At 43.6% G+C, this 10,641-nt stretch overlaps 1 protein-coding gene across 2 annotated transcripts in view; it reads right to left on the bottom strand.

Moving 5' to 3' along the window:
* Positions 1–458: 458 nt before the first annotated feature.
* The window catches only part of ralgapa2 (Ral GTPase activating protein catalytic subunit alpha 2), a 101,040-nt gene continuing 90,857 nt past the window's right edge, over positions 459–10,641 (bottom strand). For both annotated transcript variants that reach the window (XM_046061740.1, XM_046061741.1), the window contains one exon: positions 459–3,269. In XM_046061740.1, the coding sequence (XP_045917696.1) occupies positions 3,112–3,269 (158 nt within the window). In that variant the 3' untranslated portion in view covers positions 459–3,111. The remainder of the gene's footprint in view (positions 3,270–10,641) is intronic.

The raw sequence follows: 10,641 nt of genomic DNA, 5'->3' as shown, positions 1-10,641 counted from the left end.
CAGCCCCTGCCTATTCTGTTGTAAACTACCTCAGAGTCAATGATTGAGGCAAACAGCGCAGAGCCGGGTGAAAATGAGGTAACATTAGGCTTCCTTCTCACCCACACGGTTTTAGGGGCTCCAATTACGGTCAAGTGCTTTTCTTGCGTCTTTATGTGACCCGGGTGAGGCAGGGCACCCGTAGGTGCTACAACCATTGCACCTGTACCTCCTGGTGAGGTTCCATTATGATGGCCTCTCCTAAGCAGGGCTGAGCAGCAGGGGAGACAGATGGTAGGAGGGTCAGGTTACCCCTGCTGCTGCTAACACTGCCGGGCCAGGGTCAGAAAGCCCATGGTAACTGCACCATCATGTCAGAAAACACACACACAAAAACCCCACACCCACTACTCCACAAAATCTGAGGTTACACAATAAGCTGATGTGTTGCTGAGAGGCAAAAACCCCAAAAAGATGCATAGAATTTCAAATTGATTTAATGAAATGTTTCAATTTTCACATTTCTAATAAAGATAGCAGGACTTCGGTCGTTAAAAACAGTTTGATATGTTGACAAGAAATGATGAAATCTTCAAGCTTTTTTCCCCCCCTTTCTCTTATACAAAGATTATATTACAGGCATTCATATATTTTTATTCGGAGGGCCGCTGAAGCCCTCAAATTTGACACAAATGTACAAGGATTTCTAAAACCAGAAGAAAAGCAAAAAACGTACTAGGAACTAACACAAGCTCATTTTTCACATATGTAAGACACACAAATCCTTATCTTGGTCCAAAACGAACAGCTCCAGCTACTAAGCCACCAAAGGGGGAGCACAGACCCCTTCAACAGACATCATCTATAACCTACAATCTTTAGATCAGCATCCTGGGTGGTTCCTTCAAGTGGCTTTGGGGAAAATAAAAACAGTAGATGTGATCCAGGCCTATAATGTCTATACATTCTTCAAAATAAACAAAACAGCACAAAAACAGATCCATCAGTCCTCCTACTGTTTGGGTTCCCCATTTTTCTGCCTCGGGGGGAATGTACAAAAAAAAAAAAAAGGAGAAATGACAGGAGACTATGGGGAAAGTAAGGCATAATAGTGCAACAGATGGGGATAGTTTTGCAGCTTGGGTGGAGCCCTCAGAGGGAGGGTGGGTGTGTGTGTGTGTGTGTGTGTGTGTGTGTGCGTGTGTGCGTGTGTGTGTGTGGAGGGGGGGGGGGGGGGGGGGGGGGGGGGGGGGGGGGGGGGGGGGGGCACACCTGGCTACCATGACAACCTGAGCTGGCAGGCTGGGGAAGTGAGAGCACCTGACCTGGCTGTTGCTAGGAGGTCTTTTAGAGTTCAGCTCTGGCATGCCACCTAAACCCAGCCTCTCACCCCCCTGGGGTCTCAGGAGGCGGCATGGGGAGAGGATCATGGGAAAGAGGAGGATTTGGTGCCACCTGATTCCATTCATAGATAAAGACGGAGCAGCACACCGCCTATAATAAAGACAGAGCTGAGAACGCCACGATTCCAAATCCATCTGTTTGTTGTGGGAAGCACAAGACACTGACCTTTAGAGATGCAGGGGAAGAAAACACATTGTTTTTAGACCGCTAACGAGGGGATGTGATGCAGGGTGGCCATGGTTTGCCTCAGACGATGAAGAAGAGAAACTAAAATCTGATTATGGGGAGTGGAGGTGGTGTAGGACAACATCTTAGGGGACAGACGTTTCACAGGCACTGTGGGAAGCTCCCTCAGATACTCACACATACATGTGCACACACTCTCACAAACACAGAAACACATACATACACACACACACACACCAGTGCATGGAGTTAATATTCACCTGAGGCGCTGGCGGTATTTTTCCTCTAAACACTCGTACATAACACAACAACAAAATAATTAATCAAATTGTCCTTTCTATATACATCTATGCAAACAGACATGAGCAAATAAAACTTAAAGCAATTTACATCCAAGAACAGAGAGAAACATTCAATGCTAGTTAATCAATGACAGCGAGTGCAAAAAAAATGTTGGTTGGGGAACGTTGGAATGTCAATGTCTCATCTTCACAGGACAGGGAAACTGATAGCAGAGGAAAGAGACAGGAGGAACTTATTCAATTACCGGACATGAGCCTATGTTAACGACATCAGAAAACAATTACAAATGCAGTCTTTTCTCATTCCAGCAGAGTTGCATAAATCAAATCATGACACAATCCATCGGAATTCATTTAAAAAGGAAAATTAGAGTGATAAAAAAAGAAAACCCAAACAAATTTCTATCCAGCTCAAGTTAGAAAGATGTCATCGATTTGTCCACTCTGGGTTCAAAACAATTAAAAGGCCTCTGACTGCACATACAACAGGAACTCCGTGTCCATAAAGTCTGTGTAGTAGTGCAGTGAGTTAAAATCACTCTGGGGAGAATTCCCCATGCATCAGTCTTTTCTCCTTTTCAATGTAGGGACAGACAAATGATGACAAACTGATGCCAACGAGCAAAACAACAATGTCATCCTGCCACTAACTGAAGTGGAATCTTAGACATAGAAAAGGTTGTAGCAAGTGCAAAAGGAGGTAAAAAGGCAGACAAGTTTAAAAATGGATAGCAATCTCTTGTGCAGTTTTAGCATGATGCCATGTACAGCTGTGTCATTCAGTGCTTTGTTACATTAAGTGTTGAGAGAGATGAGATACAGAAACAGCAGTCTTCCATTCCCTTAGTACAGTAAGAAATTTTCCCCCTTCTATTTTCTAGTACTGCGCTAGGAAATGAGAATAAAAATTACGTTTTTTAATCCCAGGTTGCTCTAAGACTTCTCAGTAAGGTCTTCCTATGTCGCTGATTCTCAAGCTGAATAAATAGCTTAGTCACATGTCCATCTCGATTAAACGGTTAAATGCCACAACAAATGGAAATGTATCAACGAAATAAATGATTGCCACTTAAATTAAAAAATTGCAATATGCTCCTGTTACATGTTTATATGACACAAAATAAAACAGAAGAAAAACAAAACAAACAAAAAATCTCTTGCAGTCACGGCTGTGTGTGAGGTTCTTCGAGAAAAGATTAAAGGCTGCACTTGTAGGGGAAACGGGGACGGGCTGAGGAGCTCAGTTGGAGGATTTGCTTATAGCACTGGCTGATCGGCGGAGTTTTCCGGAAACTCGGTTCTTTGTGGCACGGGGCATTGTGGGAGAAACCTGGTCAACGGAGTCCGTTGTTCCAGTGGAATTTCCAGCTTCGGTGCTTGCACTGCCGGTGAAGGAGCCTGGGAGAGAGATGGAAGGAGAGTTTGTAGACAGAAATTAAAAAAAAAAACACATACTATGGAGAGACAGGGATAATCAGACATGGCAGGGGTTCATTGGCCTTTGTATGATTGCTGTTTATCCCAGCATGCTTCGTCATGCACGTGGCTACCCCCACAACCAAGATTACCCAGTTCATAGGATTCTCACCAACATTCACAAAACTTACAATGCAAAACTGTAAAAAAAAACAAGTGTTAGGATTTGAGTTTGTTCTTCCCATTAAGACATTAGAATTTTGAGAAAGCGAATAAAATATTTCAGAAATTACATGCCTTTTTCACATGCTGTAGAAAAGCAAAGCTTTTTAAAAGAGGAGCTGCCTTTCTTCCAAATACAGTTATTCCAGATGCTTATAGGATATAAAAATGAGAGGTAACCTTTGTAGCTACGGGAAAAAAAAAAAAACATTCAGTTCGCAGTATGACAGCAGAATGCTTTGAATGAAAATAAAATTACACATTATGCTCCTGTTGTGAACATGTGGAGCCTTTCCCATTGTCGAACATTGTCCTTTTTCAAAGAAACGTCACATCCATGATTACGGGATGGCAAACCGTAATAAGCTGGGAGGTGGGCATGAAATGCTGGTGAGGACAATCAAGTATTGTGAACGTTGGCCTGACTTCCTCAGTGTGCCCCTGACCAAACCCAAATGGCGGGCCTCCCACCCGCCTCTGCCCCACGCCTCGAGTTTAAACAACTTTTCTGCTTTGTCGAGATGGCATCTGGTTGCCTATTTTCTTTCCTATCCTTTTATTTCCTGCCATTTTTCTGAGGCATCTCAAGTTGCAGCGGCTAAAAGGAATGGCAGATGGCTGGAGTAACAGACACTCAGCAGCACAGTGGACACCGGCAGCATCCAGTGCTGCGGCTTACTGGGAGAGGAGGGCTGGGCTACAGATGAACCATTGGGTGTGTGCATTGTGAAGGGCTAGAGGGGAGGTGAGGGGGTCTGAACATGCATTCTCAAATCTGCATTTGAATATAAAAAAGGGACGGGCTTGGCTAAAAATGTGGGCAGGCCGCATGGACAGAACAATTCCCACATTCCCGTATTCTTCCGACTCATTCCTACAGTAAACACTTTGTTTTAGAAACTAAACTCTCCGTCTATTAAAGCTAATATACACAGACAATAGTGTGGTGCAGTTCACCACCCACTCAACAGACTTCCCTTTTCGTTTAGCGGCCATTAAAACATGCTGCACTAAACAGTCATCACTCCCACTGTGGCACTTATTGACTGTGGTTGCACTGGTTTCTAAATGATGTTCTTCACTGTATGGCCTTATGTAAGAATTCATTTTCATAGTAAGTTGCCGACTGAAAATATAATACAGATCCAGAAGAGGCTAATGTGTCATCATTATACCCCAGAATTTCCGCTCCTTACTCAGCCCAAACCGCCTTATGGTGATGTTCGTTTCAGATGGGAAGAAGAAGGGAGAGACTGAAAACAAAGACGGTCTTTAAATGGCCCTGCTATCCCATTGGTCCCTTCTGCAGCAGTTCAAACAAGGCTTTAGATGACAAAGACGTCTTCCAGTGCGGCAGGTGTTACTCTCAGAGTCTGCCCCGGGCAAACAGGCACACTCCAACAGGAGGAAATGGGGGGGATAGTGGAAAAAAAAGGAAAGAAAGAAAAGAGAAAAGTGTTTGCTGGGGAAAGAGATAAAGGCACGCCACATGCAGAAGCGAGGGCCAGAAGTGTAGCCGTATTGTTCATGCTGCTACTTAGTCAGGTGCTAATTGTCCCCACCGTGCATCACTTTCAATTACCAGCCTGGCCTAAATAGTAGGACACCCCCCGAATAAACAGCCTGGTTTCTCTGTCCCCTTCCCTTTGTCAGCGCACTCAGTAAATAGTAAATATAGCTTGGTTAGTACTGAATGAAAAAAGGAGGGGTGGGGGGAAAACAGCCAGGATGAGTGAACGAGCGAAGGGTAGGTAGTCCGCTGGACGGAAAACAAGCTTCCGGTCTGACTCGGGGCTTACCTTCGCCACATACAGTATTGGACCTTTAAGATATTTTTAATCTAAAAGGGAAAAACAGAGTAGAGCATCATGTAAGAGAGCAACGGACACACACCATACCACACTGCAGCCAAAAACACAACACAACGCTGCTGAAAAGTCATTGATTTGAGGGTTGGAGTGGAGGGATGTTCAGGCAGCTTGTGTGGCGTTAGTTGTCACTGGAAAGTTTTAAAGTCAGACAAAGTTAACTGATGTTAACTGTGAACTGAAGTGCCATTTTAGCGGCGAAACCTTGAATGTCTGATGGTTCCTGATAAATCTATCCAATTCATAGGTTTCAAAACTAAGATAACTTTTGAAATCCAAAGCGCGAACGGTGGGCAGTTCACATGGCAACAGCAGGCTGAGAAGCATTTACCACCAGTGTTACTACTAGAGAGGGGTTAGGGTGAGAAAGTAAAAGACGCTGGGGCACCTCTGAGGGTCATGGGAGCTTTTTCTCCACTAGAGAGAAGTATTGCTTTCTCATGCTGTTATTCATGTTTGAAAAAGTTTAGAGGATGAACACAAAATAACAAAACAATAATAAAAACTGAGCAAAGCAGTGCAGGCGTAACACAGCAGGGGCAGAGCACTGTGGATGAAGTCTTTATGGCAGATGGACTAGCTCATGCAGAAGGCCGTGATGCTGGTCTGGAGTTGCAGGATGAGAGTGAGATTGCATTCGGGATGAAGGAGGACGAGGCTGTTTGAGGAGACTGAAAAGCCACTAAAGTAAAGAGATGGACGATGGACAAGAGAGGGCCGAGGTAAAATGCCTTACAGCAAAAACTGGTGAAACACTGCTTCATTTAGCAATTAGCATGCAGAGTCTGTACTCGAATTCGTCACCAGCTTTTTTTCACAAGCCCTTTTACAAAAGGGCTAAATCAAGTGCAGCCCCAAGTTATGTGATGATGATGATGGTGGGGTTCACAGTAACCTAAATTAATGAATAGATGTATGTTAATGTGGGCTGTGGCAGGGCATCATGCCTAGTGTGAAGGAGGCAGGCAGAGTCTTACAGTCCAGTTTGGCCCAGGGGTACTCCATGTCCCATACCATCCCCGGCCAACGCCTGCACGCTGTCATGGAGCATGGATGACATGTTAGTGACAGCAATGGGAGCAAGAGCAGGATGGATGGACAGACATATGGATGAACAAACCATCATTAAACCCCCCACCCCCCCCCACACACAGAAGGGAAGTAGCACATTTCAGAAGGGTGAGAATGAGGAGCAGTGTCAGCCAGCCATCACTGCTCCATTGAAGCTATATGCTCGATGGGACACACAGGATCAGGCATGGTAGACTACAACAATAAAATATATTTAGAGGCTTTATGTGGCCTAAAGCATTAACTGGTTTTTCAAATGGGAATTTAGATGGTTTTCTGAATACTTTGGGTTTTGGACCGTTTGAATAGGTTAGCTTGGGATCATTTGAAAAATCATGATTGATTCTTCAAAATTGATTTGACATTTTATAGATAAAATGATCAATTAAGATTTTGCAGCCCCAGAAGTATGTGTATGTATTTTGTATTTTCTTTTACGAATGCTTTGGGTTTTACATCTTAAAGCAACATGATGTTGTAATTTTATCTAAAAATAGCTTCAAAATCATTCAGATGGTGGACTTGTAATTGGGTGAATCTCATCTCTATAGTTGACTCTCCGGGCCATGGGAACACTGAAATCCCAGGCAGGATTTCTAATGTACAATGTAAGTTCTTTGGAAGAAGCTAGCTCAGTATTCTCAGTATGGATCATCATGGCAGAGGCTGCAGAGAAAAAGAGAGAGTAACTGAGCAAGTGACTGGACAAGAGTAAATATCGGACTAGCTTTTATTCGTTGGCATGAGCTAAAAAAGCTGAAAGGATGCCAAGATACCAAGCTGGCCTTTTTTCTTTTATATAGTAGCAATAACTTCTTGTCTTTTTCATATGTCATGTGTTGTTGAGCTTGCTTGATTTTTGGCAGTGTTAAGGTCTCAAAATCAAAAAGAGTTTTCGCAGACAGAGGTGTAGCCACTAGCTATAAATTTCGACTTGATGTTAGCAAACTTACTAAATAACACCCTCGGGACATCAGAAACATTCCTGTAAGTGCTCTTGCAACCTTTGCTATATAGCTTTGTTGGCTAGCTTGCCACTAGGTCTCTTCTCTGTCTCTTTTTCTCTTCTTAGCTTCCTCCATTAACGTCCTCTTTTGTCTCTTCCCCTCTGCCATTAGCTAACATTATGTCCATAAAGGCTGATGAGCCCAGGTTATGTTGCTCAGTCACCCAGTTTCGTCTCTCCACCGCTCTCCACCAGCTGTTATTTTATGGTAGAATAGTTACATAATTGGTGAAATGACAGACGCCAAACTGGCATTCTGTTGGACTAGTAAGTAATATTGCTTTGTCTTGTGTTACACTTGCTTGATGTTCGGCTGTATTAGCGTATTCACGTCAGCGGTAAATTACACTCTGAAATGGTAGTGGTGCCAAATCGCACAAAAACCACATCTTACCTAATGTTGTTTTAAATTCTTGATTTTTCTGTAAAATTTGGTTTCTTTAAAATTTAGAGAAAATAATATTTCTTTAACTCTGTATGACAGATTCATATACACAGTGTATTCTGTGTCCAATTGTCACAGCACTTCACTGAAGCCATATGTTGCTTATACTTAACAGTGAAATATTCAAACACAAGATGCCACATTTCCACTGCTGCACAATATACAATTGGTATTTAATAATTGTTAGATTTTTTTTGCTAAAATTCTAACTTTGGAAACTCTGCTTATATTAAAATACAGTTCTGTGGGTCTGAGCAATTCTCATCCACATGTAGACGGACCCGCCCATGAACCTGTCAGTGCTCAAAAGGTTACATTCCCCTTCTTCAAAAGATTGCCAAACAAAGGCGATTAGTGAAATTACTCAACAGCACTGTTGTTAACCTACAAGAAAGTGACTTTGTTAAAAGTATCGCATGGAACAAGTGAGTCCACGAGTTTCCGCAGCAGTGAGGGTGACACAACAGCCTTACAGACTTCATTATGTTATAGCCTCTCACATTAGCCACAGCATATTGGATTCCTTTGCTCTCCCTCTTCTGTATTCCTCTGTATCTGTTTTTTTACACTGTCCTTCTCTTTAAGCTGGTTTGGTGCTGGGAAGAAGGGGAGGTGACTAGAGGTCAGCCTGTGGAGATTTTACTCCTCTGCAGGAGAGATGGGCAAACAGTACTGTAATGTGGCTGACCACCTCTTGCCTGCCTTCAACAGTGTGACTATCACACCTGCAGTCTAGAAAATTCATACATTTAATTCTCACATGCCGACATACCGGGATGACATTTTTTACATACACCTTAAACCGCCCTTAAAACACAAAAGCACCGACACATTTGAAAATGATAAGATGGTGTGGTATTGTGGAGTGCTTTTCTTGTCAAAATAGAACGTGTGTCGGGATCTAATAGAGTGGAAAAGTGCAATCCTGTATTGATTTCAGCACTGTTGCAGATCGATTAGAGCTGTAGAAGTAGGAAGAACAAGATAAGACACGTTTTCCATTCTATTCATCATGGACTGATAAGAGTGCTGTGCTGACATCCGCGAGCTGCTGTTTGTCGGATCTCTTAAGTGTTGGTGAATGAGCTCATGAAGTTGGGCGTGCGCACGCACACGCACACGCACACGCACACATACACACACACAAACATGCACTGTGCAACAGGGCTTCTTATATTCATAGGAAAGTAATTGCACGGAAAACATGCAGTTTGAAACAAGAAGAGATGAACAAAGTAGCATGAGTGTGGCTTGAGGAAGTGGAGAAAGCAGAGCGTTTGAAGTCCGACGAAGAGCGTGAAGAGCCGGGCCCGTCGTTTGATATTCATCAGTGAGCGTAGGCGTGGAAGAAGAGCGGAGAGAATGAGGGGTTGGAGGAGGTGACGGAGGCAAACAGGTGTGTTGTGGAGGGGGGAGGAGAGAAGGATACAGAAAAAAAAAGGCAAGAAAAGAGATGATGAAGAAGGCGTGAGAGGAAAATGCACACGTTATGAAGCAATAATGGGATGGAGACAGAAAGAAAGGGGCAAAACAGATGGAGTGGAAAGAACATAAAGGAGGACAGAGGAGCAGTGTGGTTCCTTTCTCACCTGTCCCACTCATTGGATATCCAGGAGAGGGGGAGAAGACCTGCGAGGCAAAGTCTTCAAAGGTCATGACCTCTCTGTGGTTCTGAACAATGGCTTCCAAGTACAGCGCCCGCTCCTCATAGCTGGTTAGCTCTCGTTAAGGAACAAAACATTATGGCATGTTGGAGGAGAAGAACAGGGCAGCACGATATAGTTAGCTTTTGCCTGTGAATAAACAAATAATCACATTTCAGAAAGTCATCAAAACCCATCTGTAAACCCATCAATACATAGCACAATTTGGCAGTTAGGAACAAATCATAGCCACAGTTCACAAATCACATTTTTTCAGTGCTGCACTGCACATACATGAGCTGAGAGAGGGAGCTGTGAGAGCGAGAGGCAGCTTTACCGAGCAGGGCGGCTCCACCATCAGCAACCCAGCCAGAAGCAAAGATGGAACAATCAGCCATGCCACACAGCCCCAAATGAGAAAGCAGTATCCAAAATAATCATATAAAAAAAACGAATACATCACTACTGGCGTGATGCTCCAAACCTCTCCTCTCCCCTCTCTTCTCTCTAATAGAACCCCTGCTGCAGGCAGCATGTCTAGGACCACCCTCCCCGATGTGCTGCCTGCCACTTCTCCGTGCCATCAGGGGGAAAATTGGAGCCATTTGAAATTCAGAGTGACAAGCAGTGACTGGAGCCTGGGCAGCCAGCATGCGGGATGGATGGCTGGATTTGAAATGGGAAAGCTCAAATTAATAAATATAAAAAGCCTGCAAAATGGCTGCCGGGTGAGATTGGAAAACATTCTGATGGCCATTATCATATCATTATCATGGATATATCGTGCAAAGTCTGTTGTGGAATGGAGGCAAGTGCTGCATAAAATATGGTGCAGGGAACTACTGGACTAAAGAGGTCTATCTCATGGCATAATGACAGTAAGCCCTTTTGAGATCTAACTGTGTGTGCATGTTTGACAACAAGTCAGATTTTTCTCATGGCTGTCTTTTGTGGCCATGTTTCCTTGATAGACAACACCTAACAAATTGCTTGACAAACACAGGCATTCTCACTAGCTCTCTGACACACACACACACACACACACACACACATATATATATATACCTTTACTCCACCCCAAAGATCTGGCTTTCTCAGG

Source organism: Micropterus dolomieu, linkage group LG11 (assembly GCF_021292245.1).
Source record: "Micropterus dolomieu isolate WLL.071019.BEF.003 ecotype Adirondacks linkage group LG11, ASM2129224v1, whole genome shotgun sequence".
Taxonomy (NCBI): Eukaryota; Metazoa; Chordata; class Actinopteri; order Centrarchiformes; family Centrarchidae; genus Micropterus; species Micropterus dolomieu.
The sequence above is the reverse complement of the archived record's forward strand: the minus strand, read 5'-3'. Positions and strand labels throughout refer to the sequence as shown.